This window comes from Oncorhynchus mykiss, chromosome 7, assembly GCF_057628025.1.
Source record: "Oncorhynchus mykiss isolate SJ-2025 chromosome 7, ASM5762802v1, whole genome shotgun sequence".
Taxonomy (NCBI): Eukaryota; Metazoa; Chordata; class Actinopteri; order Salmoniformes; family Salmonidae; genus Oncorhynchus; species Oncorhynchus mykiss.
The window spans coordinates 81296429-81311721 of record NC_143028.1 but is presented as its reverse complement, the minus strand read 5'-3'; the positions used below and the strand labels follow the sequence as shown (position 1 = coordinate 81311721).

General features: G+C 49.4%; 1 protein-coding gene across 2 annotated transcripts in view; it reads left to right on the top strand.

The window, feature by feature from the left end:
- Nucleotides 1-15293, top strand: part of iars1 (isoleucyl-tRNA synthetase 1) — a 132088-nt gene that overhangs the window by 27716 nt on the left and 89079 nt on the right. For both annotated transcript variants that reach the window (XM_090242083.1, XM_090242084.1), the window contains exons 12-14: nt 2866-2957; nt 3632-3730; nt 11548-11674. In XM_090242083.1, the coding sequence (XP_090098209.1) occupies nt 2866-2957; nt 3632-3730; nt 11548-11674 (318 nt within the window). The remainder of the gene's footprint in view (nt 1-2865; nt 2958-3631; nt 3731-11547; nt 11675-15293) is intronic.

Here is a 15293-nt window from a genome sequence, read left to right as displayed (position 1 = left end):
CTGTTTCTCTGTCTGTCTGTCTGTCTGGACGGATGTCTCTCTGTCTGTCTGGACGGATGTCTGTCTGTCTGGACGGATGTCTGTCTGTCTGGACGGATATCTGTCTGTCTGTCTCTGTCTGTTTCTCTGTCTGTCTGTTTCTCTGTCTGTCTGTTTCTCTGTCTGTCTGTTTCTCTGTCTGTCTGTTTCTCTGTCTGTCTCTGTCTGTCTGTCTCTGTCTGTCTGTCTCTGTCTGTCTCTGTCTGTCTGTTTCTCTGTCTGTCTGTCTGGGCGGATGTCTGGACGTCAGGACCACTGTAGCAGGAGTCAGGTGGTTCTTCTGGACCACTGACAGACCACATGGGTCAGTGTTTCACTGGGCCTACTGAGGTGTCAGTAGAGAGACGGGGGAAACACACCAGCCGTACTCTCTGATTGGTGGAATCACACCCTCAGCCGTACTCTCTGATTGGTGGAATCACACCCTCAGCCATACTCTGATTGGTGGAATCACACCCTCAGCCGTACTCTCTGATTGGATAGAATCACACCCTCAGCCGTACTCTCTGATTGTTGGAATCACACCCTCAGCCATACTCTCTGATTGGTGGAATCACACCCTCAGCCGTACTCTCTGATTGGTGGAATCACACCCTCAGCCGTACTCTCTGATTGGTGGATTCACACCCTCAGCCGTACTCTCTGATTGGTAGAATCACAGCTGGTGCCGGTCTCCCCTCAGCCGTACTCTCTGATTGGTAGAATCACAGCTGGTGCCGGTCTCCCCTCAGCCGTACTCTCTGATTGGTAGAATCACAGCTGGTGCCGGTCTCCCCTCAGCCGTACTCTCTGATTGGTAGAATCACAGCTGGTGCCGGTCTCCCCTCAGCCGTACTCTCTGATTGGTAGAATCACAGCTGGTGCCGGTCTCCCCTCAGCCGTACTGTAGTTCGTTGGTAGCCTTGATATGACGACAAAAATAGTTTTAAAGTGGATTTTAACTAACCTTCAGTTTAAAAAAAAAAAAGTTTGACCTAATTTAGTTTTAAGAGAACACACAACATTTGACGTCATAGTTCATCTCGCCGCCATCACCATCTGGGATTTGAACTGGCAACCCTTCGATTTACGACTGGCCTCCTTCTCTAACCTTGAGGCTCCTGCTGTGCCTTTATGAGGAGGTTAGCACCGGGCTTAACACATCTGCCAGGCGAGGCAGGCAGGCAGCAGGGCCCTAGAATAGATATGAACCACCTGGGATTTGAACTGGCAGCCCTTCTTTTGACTGGCCCACTTCTCTAACCTGGAGTCATTTAGGGGTTAACGCATCTGAAGGACCCAGAGAGTTGATGCACCGCCTGGCGTTGTCCCAGGCGGCGTTGATGTTGGAGGTTAAGAAACACACTACCCACACACACACACACGCACACACACCCACACACACACTGGACACGCACACACACACACACACGCAGACACACACTGGACACACGCACACACACACTGGACACACACACACTGGATACGCACACACACACTGGACGCACACACACACATACACACACACACACACTGGACACACACACACACACACACACACTGGACGCGCACACACACACACACACTGGACACACACACACACACTGGACACACACACACACACACACACACACACACACACTGGACACACACACACTGGACACACTGGATGCACTGGACACACACACACACACACATACACACTTTGGAGGTTAACAGAAGACTCCCTAAATCAATTATGTATCAGACAGGAAGGACCATGCAGTTCCAGTCTGCTGCCAGGAAGCACACACTGGACACACACTGGACACACACACACACACACACATACACTGGACACTAATGGACACACACTGGACACACACTGGACACTAATGGACACACACACACACACACACACACACTGGACACACACACACACACACACACACTGGACACACACACACACACACACACTGGACACACACACACACACACACTGGACACACACACACACACACACACACACTGGACACACACACACACACTGGACACACACACACACACACACTGGACACACACACATACATCTGACCCGTTTCCACTAATCTGAATCAATCCGTTCTCCTGTTTGATAAAGATCATTTGTAAAAAGCAAGACGAGCCGCTATAGGGAAAGTAAAAAGAAACAGGAATTAAATAATGTTACCTTGTAGAAGAGAGTGTGAAAAATGGTGTTACCTAACACAGTAATTGCTGGTTTGATTTCCTATAATAAACATGAACTGTAAAGGAGAACAGTTAAACCCTTCTCCTCCCCAAACACTGTCTCCTCTCCTATCTCTCTGTCAGCTGGTACTGAACTGTATTCTGGGATATGTCTGTCTCCTCTCCTATCTCTCTGTCAGCTGGTACTGAACTGTATTCTGGGATATGTCTGTCTCCTCTCCTATCTCTCTGTCAGCTGGTACTGAACTGAATTCTGGGATATGTCTGTCTCCTCTCCTATCTCTCTGTCAGCTGGTACTGAACTGAATTCTGGGATATGTCTGTCTCCTCTCCTATCTCTCTGTCAGCTGGTACTGAACTGTATTCTGGGATATGTCTGTCTCCTCTCCTATCTCTCTGTCAGCTGGTACTGAACTGTAGTCTGTCATTGTGATTCTGTTTGTTGTATAAGGGTGGCAAAATCACGGAAACTTCCCAAATTCACAGGTTTTTCTATAAAAAAAAAATAGTGGTTGGAGGATTCCCAGAATCAGGAAGGAGTAAGCAGGAAATCCTTCAACTCTAATTTCTGATAAACCCGGGAAGTTGGGTGAAGTTTTCAGCCGAGCAGCAATCTCACCGGCTTTCCCTCTCCTGTAGGATGCTGACAAGAACATCATCAAATGGCTGAAGGAACGAGGTCGTCTGGTCAACAGCGGCTCTTTCAAGCATAGCTACCCTTTCTGTTGGAGGTCAGTCTTCCTTAGTAACTCCCGAGAAAACACTTCCTAGTAGGTCTGTCTGATGACCTTCCCGCTGACCTCCCAGACGCTGGTGGCGTTAAATCACAGATGGGACGAAGAGAAGATCAACTCTCCCTCTTCACTCCCTCTTCCCTCCCTACTCTTCCTCTACCTCTCTCTCTCTTCCTCTCCTCTACCTCTCTCTCTTCCTCTCCTCCTCTACCTCTCTCTTCCTCTCCTCCGCTACCACTCCTCCACTACCTCTCCTCTCCTTCTCCTACTCCTCTACCTCACCCTCTACGTCTGACACTACTTTAGCTACTTTGAAGAATCTTAAATATAAAATATATTCTGATTTGTTTAACACTTTTTTTGTTTTTTTTGGTACTACATGATTCCAAATGTGTTATTTCATAGTGTTGATGTCTTCACTATTATTCTACAATGTAAAAAAAAAAAAACTTGGAATGAGTAGGTGTATCTAAACTTTTGATTGGTTGTGTGTAATATATGTTTGGAATGAGTAGGTGTATCTAAACTTTTGATTGGTTGTGTGTAATATATGTTTGGAATGAGTAGGTGTATCTAAACTTTTGATTGGTTGTGTGTAATATATGTTTGGAATGAATAGGTGTATCTAAACTTTTGATTGGTTGTGTGTAATATATGTTTGTATCCTACAGATCTGACACTCCTCTGATCTACAAGGCTGTTCCCAGCTGGTTTATTCGGGTCGAACACATGGTGGAGAAGCTGCTGGCAAACAATGACAAATGCTACTGGTAAGACCCGTTACAAGACCTAATATCCTCATTACTTCTGTCCTACCGTACATTCAAGTCCTACTGCTAAGACCTGCTATCTACTGCATATTACCATGCAGAGACAGTCAAGTCCTACTGCTAAGACCTGCTATCTACTGCATATTACCATGCAGAGACAGTCAAGTCCTACTGCCAAGACCTGCTATCTACTAGATATTACCATGCAGAGACAGTCAAGTCCTACTGCTAAAACCTGCTATCTACTACATATTACCATGCAGAGACAGTCAAGTCCTACTGCTAAGACCTGCTATCTACTGCATATTACCATGCAGAGACAGTCAAATCCTACTGCTAAGACCTGCTATCTACTAGATATTACCATGCAGAGACAGTCAAGTCCTACTGCTAAAACCTGCTATCTACTACATATTACCATGCAGAGACAGTCAAGTCCTACTGCTAAGACCTGCTATCTACTATATATTACCATGCAGAGACAGTCAAGTCCTACTGCTAAGACCTGCTATCTACTGCATATTACCATGCAGAGACAGTCAAGTCCTACTGCTAAGACCTGCTATCTACTACAAGATGGTCGCCTCACTTCGAGTCCGTAGGAAACTATGCAGTATTTCGTTTTTGTTTTGTTTTTTACGTTGTTACTCTTATACTATTGGATATAAGATTGAAGTCAACTTACCAACATTACGACCAGGAATACGACTTTCCAGAAAGCGGATCCTCTGTTCGGACCACCACCCAGGACAATGGATCTAATTCCAGTAGCCGACCCAAAACAACGGTGCCGCAGACACGGCAGACGGAGCGGCCTCCTGGTCAGGCTCCGTAGACGGGCACATCGCCCACCGCTCCCGAGTATACTACTCGCCAATGTCCAGTCTCTGGACAACAAGGTAGACGAAATTAAAGCAAGGGTTGCCTTCCAGAGAGACATCAGAGATTGTAACATTCTCTGTTTCACAGAAACATGGCTCTCTCTCTCTGGATACGTTGTCGAAATCGGTTCAGCCACCGAGCTTCTCCGTGCATCTTGCCGACAGAGATGAATACCTCTCTGGGAAGAGGAAGGGCGGTGGTGTATGCCTCATGAATGAATACCTCTCTGGGAAGAGGAAGGGCGGTGGTGTATGCCTCATGATTAACGACTCATGGTGTAACCATAACAACATACAGGAACTCAAGTCCTCCAGCTCACCGGACCTAGAATTCCTTACAATCAAATGCCGGCCATATTACCTCCCAAGAGAATCTGTCCTTCTGCCCCTGAACAAGGCAGTTAACCCACTGTTCCCCGACTCCGGGATGCTGGCCTTCTAGGCAGAGTTGCAAAGAAAAAGCCATATCTCTGTCCAGTGTCTGTGTTCTTTTGCCCATCTTAATCTTTTATTTTTATTGGCCAGTCTGAGATATGGCTTTTTCTTTGCAACTCTGCATAGAAGGCCATCATCCCAGAGTTGCTGCTTCACTGTTGACGTTGAAACTGGTGTTTTGCGGGTACTATTTAATGAAGCTGCCAGTTGAGGACTTGTGAGGCGTCTGTTTCTCAAACTAGACACTCTAATGTACTTGTCCTCTTGCTCAGGTGTGCACCTGGGCCTCCCACTCCTCTTTCTATTCTGGTTAGAGCCAGTTTGCGCTGTTCTGTGAAGGGAGTTGTACACAGCGCTGTACGAGATCTTCAGTTTCTTGGGAATTTCTCGCATGGAATAGCCTTCATCTCTCAGAACAAGAATAGACTGATCAGTTTCAGAAGAAAGGTCTTTGTTTCTTGCCATTTTGAGCCTGTAATCGAACCCACAAATGCTGATGCTCCAGATACTCAATTAGTCTAAAGAAGGCCAGTTCTATTGCTTCTTTAATCAGAACAACAGTTTTCAGCTGTGCTAACATAATTGCAAAATGGTTTTCTAATAATCAATTAGCCTTTTAAAATGATAAACTTGGATTAGCTAACACACCGTGCCATTGGGCCTCTGTACGCCTATGTAGATATTCCATTAAAAATCAGCCGTTTCCAGCTACAATAGTCATTTACAACATTAACAATGTCTACACTGTATTTCTGCTCAATTTGATGTTATTTTAATGGACAACAAAATAAGCTTTTTTCAAAAACAAGGAAATGGATAAGTGACCCCAAACGTAGTGAAAATGGGGGGCGTACGGCATCGACGTACAAAGCTGGATTTGTCCTCCGGAGGCATCACACCGCCTGTACGGAGCCTCAGGTCCGCACTCCCGGATCGAGCATACATCGGCATGCCAAACCCCTCCATCTACACCGGCATGCCAAACCCCTCCATCTACACCGTCATGCCAAACCCCTCCATCTACACCGTCATGCCAAACCCCTCCATCTACACCGTCATGCCAAACCCCTCCATCTACACCGTCATGCCAAACCCCTCCATCTACACCGTCATGCCAAACCCCTCCATCTACACCGTCATGCCAAACCCCTCCATCTACACCGTCATGCCAAACCCCTCCATCTACACCGTCATGCCAATCCCCTCCATCTACACCGTCATACCAAACCCCTCCATCTACACCGTCATGCCAAACCCCTCCATCTACACCGTCATGCCAAACCCCTCCATCTACACCGTCATGCCAATCCCCTCCATCTACACCGTCATACCAAACCCCTCCATCTACACCGTCATGCCAAACCCCTCCATCTACAACTGTCATGCCAAACCCCTCCATCTACACTGTCATGCCAAACCCCTCCATCTACACCGTCATGCCAAACCCCTCCATCTACACCGTCATGCCAAACCCCTCCATCTACACCGTCATGCCAAACCCCTCCATCTACACCGTCATGCCAAACCCCTCCATCTACACCGTCATGCCAAACCCCTCCATCTACACTGTCATGCCAAACCCCTCCATCTACACCGTCATGCCAAACCCCTCCATCTACACCGTCATGCCAAACCCCTCCATCTACACCGTCATGCCAAACCCCTCCATCTACACCGTGGAAATTAAGTATTTTTTTTCCCCAGAATGTATGGTTAAAATATATATTTTTATTATCGAGCTAATTTGTGTTGTTTTTAGAATTTAGAATTGGTACATCTGTATTGGACTATACACACTGCAGGGAAATGTGTCGGCTCTGGGGCCGTGTGGCTCTGGGGCCCTGCGGCTCTGGGGCCCTGCGGCTCTGGGGCCCTGCGGCTCTGGGGCCCTGCGGCTCTGGGGCCCTGCGGCTCTGGGGCCCTGCGGCTCTGGGGCCCTGCGGCTCTGGGGCCCTGCGGCTCTGGGGCCCTGCGGCTCTGGGGCCCTGCGGCTCTGGGGCCCTGTGGCTCTGGGGCCCTGTGGCTCTGGGGCCCTGCGGCTCTGGGGCCGTGTGGCTCTGCGGCTCTGGGTCATTTGGGTCTCTATAGAGGTTGGATAGCTCCGTTCCTTCAGCACGAGACCGCACAGGACAGCAGCACACTGTAAATTCTCCATTTAGGATGGCTAGAGAGGGTGGTAGTGGCGAGAAATAATTCCATTGATTTAAATAGAAATGCCTCTCACAAATGGGAATTGATGAACTCATTGGACTACTAGAGGAACCCGATGCCATTTACAAGGATGTATTCTCCTGTGGCTGGGATGGGAGCGGCTTGGCCCCCCAAAAAAGGCTTCTGCCCAAATGGCACACTAGTCCCTTTGTAGTGCACTAGGTTTAACCTGGGCCTGGTCAACAGTATTGCATTAGTTTTAACTTGGGCCTGGTTAACAGTAGTGCACTAGTTTTAACCTGGGCCTGGTTAACAGTAGTGCACTAGGTTTAACCTGGGCCTGGTTTACAGTAGTGCACTAGTTTTAACCTGGGCCTGGTTTACAGTAGTGCACTAGTTTTAACCTGGGCCTGGTTAACAGTAGTGCACTAGGTTTAACCTGGGCCTGGTTAACAGTAGTGCACTAGGTTTAACCTGGGCCTGGTTTACAGTAGTGCACTAGGTTTAACCTGAGCCTGGTCAACAGTAGTGCACTAGGTTTAACCTGAGCCTGGTCAACAGTAGTGCACTAGGTTTAACCTGAGCCTGGTCAACAGTAGTGCACTAGGTTTAACCTGGGCCTGGTCAACAGTAGTGCACTAGTTTTAACCTGGGCCCGGTTTACAGTAGTGCACTAGGTTTAACCTGGGCCTGGTCAACAGTAGTGCACTAGGTTTAACCTGGGCCTGGTCAACAGTAGTGCACTAGGTTTAACCTGGGCCTGGTTTACAGTAGTGCACTAGTTTTAACCTGGGCCTGGTTAACAGTAGTGCACTAGGTTTAACCTGGGCCTGGTTAACAGTAGTGCACTAGGTTTAACCTGGGCCTGGTTTACAGTAGTGCACTAGGTTTAACCTGAGCCTGGTCAACAGTAGTGCACTAGGTTTAACCTGAGCCTGGTCAACAGTAGTGCACTAGGTTTAACCTGTGCCTGGTTTACAGTAGTGCACTATACAGGAAATAGGGTACCATTTTGGGACTCACACAAGGGAAAAGGAGAGAAGATACCTGGACGGGGAAGGTTTTTTAACCTTGAAGAAAAAAACTGCATCTCTGTTTATTTAGAAAATGATCTAGAGGCCAGCTGGATATAGTCAATGCTACTGTGTGCTAGTTTCTGTCTGAGTTGTTTTACATATTAGAAAGGCTAACTTTATATTTAATCACTGAGATTTACGTTAGGTCATAAGTGTTAATGAGTCCTTAGTCCCAATTCTCCAGTCCTTTTTCCCTGACGTGTGCACTACCCCACACAGATTTAAAAGCGTATGATTGGGACACAAGGGGATTGTTAGTTGTGTTACTTGTCAGGATGTCGGCCATGTTGTGTCATGGCAAATGTAGTTCAGTGAAATGGAGTCAGTCCCATCCCATTTCTTCATCGCTCTTTTTGGGGCATTTTCTACTGTGAACCGAAATGAACCGTTCGTTCATAGTACATGGCAATGGTAGGAATGAGACTCAAAGATGCAGACCGAGAAGATATGAGACCATAGTAACATCTTCATGGGATTTCCAGACGTTTCTGTTGGCCTTTTTGGTTGAGTTCAGGCCAGTCTGCTCCCCAGGTGAAAGATGACCTCACCAGTTGAGATCAGACCAGTTGAGATCAGACCAGTTCAGACCAGTTGAGATCAGACCAGTTCAGCCAACTTGAGATATCTAATAGAGGCCAGATGGATGAAGACATGCTGTTGCCTGCTAGTTTCAGTGGTAGTCTTTCCAGTTCTGGCTCTTCTGTTAAATCACTGAAATTATGTTGAGTCTTCCCATCTCTGGCTGACAGACTTGTTCAGTTATATTACATAAGGCAGTCTGTCTAGAGACATTTTTATTTTCTCTTTCTGATACAGGATAACCGCGTCTCCCCGGTCTGTCTAGAGCTCGTCTCCCCAGTCTGTCTAGACCTCGTCTGTCTAGACCTCGTCTCCCCGGTCTGTCTGGTCCTCGTCTCCCCGGTCTGTCTAGACCTCGTCTGTCTGGTCCTCGTCTCCCCCGTCTGTCTAGACCTCGTCTTCCCCGTCTGTCTAGACCTCGTCTTCCCCGTCTGTCTAGACCTCGTCTCCCCCGTCTGTCTAGACCTCGTCTCCCCCGTCTGTCTAGACCTCGTCTCCCCCGTCTGTCTAGACCTCGTCTCCCCCGTCTGTCTAGACCTCGTCTCCCCCGTCTGTCTAGACCTCGTCTCCCCCGTCTGTCTAGACCTCGTCTCCCCCGTCTGTCTAGACCTCGTCTCCCCCGTCTGTCTAGACCTCGTCTCCCCCGTCTGTCTAGACCTCGTCTCCCCCGTCTGTCTAGACCTCGTCTCCCCCGTCTGTCTAGACCTCGTCTCCCCCGTCTGTCTAGACCTCGTCTCCCCCGTCTGTCTAGACCTCGTCTCCCCCGTCTGTCTAGACCTCGTCTCCCCGGTCTGTCTAGACCTCGTCTCCCCGGTCTGTCTAGGCCTCGTCTCCCCGGTCTGTCTAGGCCTCGTCTCCCCGGTCTGTCTAGGCCTCGTCTCCCCGGTCTGTCTAGACCTCGTCTGTCTGGACCTCGCCAGTCTGGTCTGTCTGGACCTCGTTTGTCTGGACCTCGTCTCCCCGCACCTCGTCTCCCCGGTCTGTCTGGACCTCGTCTGTCTAGACCTCGTCTCCCCGGTCTGTCTGGACCTCGTCTCCCCGGACCTCGTCTCCCCGGACCTCGTCTCCCCGGTCTGTCTAGACCTCGTCTGTCTGGACCTCGTCTCCCCGGTCTGTCTAGACCTCGTCTCCCCGGTCTGTCTAGACCTCGTCTGTCTAGACCTCGTCTCCCCGGTTTGTCTGGACCTCGTCTCCCCGGTCTGTCTGGACCTCGTCTGTCTAGACCTCGTCTCCCCGGTTTGTCTGGACCTCGTCTGTCTAGACCTCGTCTCCCCGGTCTGTCTGGACCTCGTCTGTCTAGACCTCGTCTCCCCGGTTTGTCTGGACCTCGTCTCCCCGGTCTGTCTAGACCTCGTCTGTCTGGTCCTCGTCTCCCCCGTCTGTCTAGACCTCGTCTCCCCCGTCTGTCTAGACCTCGTCTCCCCCGTCTGTCTAGACCTCGTCTCCCCCGTCTGTCTAGACCTCGTCTCCCCCGTCTGTCTAGACCTCGTCTCCCCCGTCTGTCTAGACCTCGTCTCCCCCGTCTGTCTAGACCTCGTCTCCCCCGTCTGTCTAGACCTCGTCTCCCCCGTCTGTCTAGACCTCGTCTCCCCCGTCTGTCTAGACCTCGTCTCCCCCGTCTGTCTAGACCTCGTCTCCCCCGTCTGTCTAGACCTCGTCTCCCCGGTCTGTCTAGACCTCGTCTCCCCGGTCTGTCTAGACCTCGTCTCCCCGGTCTGTCTAGACCTCGTCTCCCCGGTCTGTCTAGACCTCGTCTCCCCGGTCTGTCTAGGCCTCGTCTCCCCGGTCTGTCTAGGCCTCGTCTCCCCGGTCTGTCTAGGCCTCGTCTCCCCGGTCTGTCTAGACCTCGTCTGTCTGGACCTTGCCAGTCTGGTCTGTCTGGACCTCGTTTGTCTGGACCTCGTCTCCCCGGACCTCGTCTCCCCGGTCTGTCTGGACCTCGTCTGTCTAGACCTCGTCTCCCCGGTCTGTCTGGTCCTCGTCTCCCCGGTCTGTCTGGACCTCGTCTCCCCGGACCTCGTCTCCCCGGACCTCGTCTCCCCGGTCTGTCTAGACCTCGTCTGTCTGGTCCTCGTCTCCCCGGTCTGTCTGGACCTCGTCTGTCTAGACCTCGTCTCCCCGGTCTGTCTGGACCTCGTCTGTCTGGGTCCTGAATAGGGAATATGGTGCCATTTGCGGCGTATGTTTTGCTAACAATTGTTCTTCCTCACCCCTCTTCTCTCTCTCCCTCCAACCCTCTTCTCTCTCTCCCTCCAACCCTCTTCTCTCTCTCCCTCCAACCCTCTTCTCTCTCTCCCTCCAACCCTCTTCTCTCTCTCCCTCCAACCCTCTTCTCTCTCTCCCTCCAACCCTCTTCTCTCTCTCCCTCCAACCCTCTCTCTCTCCCTCCAACCCTCTCTCTCTCCCTCCAACCCTCTCTCTCTCCCTCCAACCCTCTCTCTCTCTCCCTCCAACCCTCTCTCTCCCTCCAACCCTCTCTCTCTCCCTCCAACCCTCTCTCTCTCCCTCCAACCCTCTCTCTCTCCCTCCAACCCTCTCTCTCTCCCTCCAACCCTCTCTCTCTCCCTCCAACCCTCTCTCTCTCTTCCTTCCACCCCCCCTCCTCTCTCTCTCTCTCTTCCACCCCCCCCTCCTCTCTCTCTCTCTCCCCCCTTCTCTCTCTGTCTCTCTCGCTGACTCACTCCTCTCCTCCCAGGGTTCCTGAGTTTGTGCGGGAGCGTCGTTTTGGTAACTGGCTGAGGGATGCGCGTGATTGGGCCGTTTCCAGGAACCGCTATTGGGGCACGCCCATCCCCCTCTGGTGCAGCGACGACTTTGAGGAGGTCAGACACACACACACACACAGTAACTTTAAGGAGGTCATTAACCATCTTTCTGACACACATAGAGTTCGAAGTCCAGCTCTACCTTCACAGCAGTAGAACAGAGAGTCAAACCGTTTATTATTGTTCAAATAAGAAACCCTCTTTTTTATTTCTCTCACTCAAAACATTTCGCTTTTATTAAACATCAGACTAATTAATTTAATAAATGAACAAATCACTATTGACTGCTCTTCTCAGAATCTCTTCTGCCCCTAAATGTTTTCTGGCGTTTTTCAATGGCCGTTGCCCACTGAAACCTCGTGACTTTATCGAACCAGGGAACGGACGGTTAGACATAACATCATGTGTTCTCAGCCGGCTCTCTGCAGCCGTCTCTCTGCAGCCGGGCCTGAAAGACCGTCTTCATTTACATGTCAGAATTGGGTTATATGATTGTGTGTGAAATTAAATGAGTAACTCCCTGTGATTTTTAAAAGGACAGCGAGAGAGCAACAGGAGGAGCGACCTGCTTCCTAGAAATAGCAGTCTGGCTGGGTCTGTTACCAGGCGGCAGTGGTCTATGGAGGAGGGGCTGGAGGAGAGAGAGGGAGGGAGGGAGGAGGAGAGGAGAGAGATGGAGGGATAGAGAGAGAGATGGAGGAGAGGAGAGAGATGGAGGGATAGAGAGATGTAGGGAGGGAGGCGGAGAGGAGAGATGGAGGGAGTGGAGAGAGATGGAGAGAGATGGAGGGAGGCGGAGGAGGGAGGGAGAGGAGAGAGCTGGAGGGAGGGAGGCGGAGAGGAGAGATGGAGGGAGAGGAGAGAGATTGAGGGAGGCGGAGCAGGGAGGAGGGAGGGAGAGGAGAGAGATGGAGGGAGGGAGGCGGAGCAGGGAGGAGGGAGGGAGAGGAGAGGAGAGAGATGGAGAGAGATGGCGGGAGGGAGAGGAGAGAGATGGCGGGAGGGAGAGGAGAGAGATGGCGGGAGGGAGAGGAGAGAGATGGAAGGAGGCGGAGCAGAGAGGATAGATCCATAGAATCAAACCACATCTGGGAGAATTGGAATAAATGAAACAAACCTCATCATGAGGAATTGGCTCTCCAGGATGGGGATATGTGGAGAAATCACTTTGCAAACCTCCACAGCAACATAACAAAGAGCCCAGAACAAAAAGATATACAAGAAAAATGACAAATCCTTGAATCAGCAGTCAAAGACTATCAGAATCCTGTGGATACCCCAATTACAGAAGAAGAATTATTGGAAAAACTATGCACTCTCCAACCCCAAAAGGCCTGTGGTGCTGATGGTATTTTAAATGAAATTATCAAATATACAGACCACAAATTCAAATTGGCTATACTCAAACTCTTCAACATTATCCTCACTGCAGGTATTTTCCCTGATATTTGGAACCAGGGATTGATCATACCAATCAATAAAAATTGAGACAAATTTGACCCAAATAATTAGAGGAATTTGCGTTAACAGCAACTTGGGGAAAATTCTCTGCAGTATTATAAATAGCAGACGACATCATTTCCTTGAGGAACAAAACGTCCTGAGCAGAAGCCAGATTGGATTTCTAAAAAATTATCGTACATGTCGCGGAAATTTCCTGTATTACCAAATCATGAGAGAGCAAACCACACACAAGTCAGAGTTATATTATAAAGTCCATCTTTAATTATATGAGCTTCACCATAGCCCTGTGACTCTCAGATCAATTCAGTGTCTATAAATGAATTCCCTGAGAGTGTCAACATAATGGCAACTGAGATTTGGCAACCTTTATAGCAAAGATCCACCACCTAGTCGACATGACAAACCACAGGTCTTAGGAAAACTGCACAAAGGAAGAATTTTACTTGAGAGAGGAGTATCCCATAGCCAGACAGCATTGGCTATAAATTATCGTTCAGTTTGGTCTCCTAAACAAAGTTCTTATCTCATTCTTGGTACCACTTAGGACCAAAACATTACCTCGTCCAATGGCATATATCAATTGTCAATTCTAGACACTCCCATCTCAAATACAACCTCTCCTGGACAAGATCACAGAGAGGAGTGACTGGCACACAGACATTGTGGAGCCACCTAACTGGTTCCCCTTTAATCACGCCATCCCTTCACATGGTTTAGGAATAGTTAGACACAGATAAGACTGACCTGACCTTTCCCCTCTCTGGGCCCCAAGTAACTGAGCCCTAGCAGAGAAGGGGTAACTGCAAACTGCCAACAGTATTATTCAAAAAGAAGACATTCTAATGACAATAAATAAGATAAAACATCTTATCTATGTTACCTAACTAATTCTGATTCTGCTACCACATTCAACAGACCACATTTACACCCTCCACACTCTAATTGATAAACAAGTAAACCAAAACAAAGGCAAAATCTACTCGTGTTTTGTAGATTTCAAGAAAGCATTTGATTCAATTTGGCACGCAGGTAGGAGAGGAGAGAGATGGAGGGAGAGAGATGGAGGGAGAGAGGAGAGAGATGGAGGGAGAGAGGAGAGAGATGGAGGAAGAGAGATGGAGAGAGGAGAGATGGAGGGAGGGGAGAGAGGAGAGATGGAGGGAGGAGAGAGATGGAGGGATGTGGAGAGGAGAGAGATGGAGGGATGTGGAGAGGAGAGAGATGGAGGGATGTGGAGAGGAGAGAGATGGAGGGAGGAGAGAGATGGAGGGAGGAGAGATGGAGGGAGGCAGAGAGGAGAGATGGAGGGAGGCAGAGAGGAGAGATGGAGGGAGGCGGAGAGGAAAGGAGAGAGATGGAGAGGAGAGAAATGGATGGAGGCGAGAGAGAGAGATGGATGGAGGGTCCGGGAACTCAATCTCTTTGTCTCCCTCTCAGCTCTCTCTCCCCCATCTCCACTTTCTCTCTCTGTCATGCGACACACACTGTTCGTATCTGGGCCAACTACCTTAGTTTGTTTGGAATTGGAGCAGAATTACAGACACCTGTCTGCCAGCCAGCCTTGAGCTTTATTAACCATCTGTCTGCCAGCTAGCCTTGAGCTTTATTAATCATCTGTCTGCCAGCCTTGAGCTTTATTAACCATCTGTCTGCCAGCCAGCCTTGAGCTTTATTAACCATCTGTCTGCCAGCCAGCCTTGAGCTTTATTAACCATCTGTCTGCCAGCCAGCCTTGAGCTTTATTAACCATATGTCTGCCAGTTAGCCTTGAGCTTTATTAATCAGTCTGCCAGCCTTGTGCTTTATTAACCATCTGTCTGCCAGCCAGCCTTGAGCTTTATTAACCATCTGTCTGCCAGCCTTGAGCTTTATTAACCATCTGTCTGCCAGCCAGCTCAGAGCTTTAATAATCTGTCGGCCAGCTAGCCTTGAGCTTTATTAACCATCTGTCTGCCAGCCAGCCTTGAGCTTTATTAACCATGTCTGCCAGCCTTGAGCTTTATTAACCATATGTCTGCCAGTTAGCCTTGATCTTTATTAATCAGTCTGCCAGCCTTGTGCTTTATTAACCATCTGTCTGCCAGCCAGCCTTGAGCTTTATTAACCATCTGTCTGCCAGCCTTGAGCTTTATTAACCATCTGTCTGCCAGCCAGCTCAGAGCTTTAATCATCTGTCAGCCAGTTAGCTCAGAGCTTTAATAATCTGTCTGCC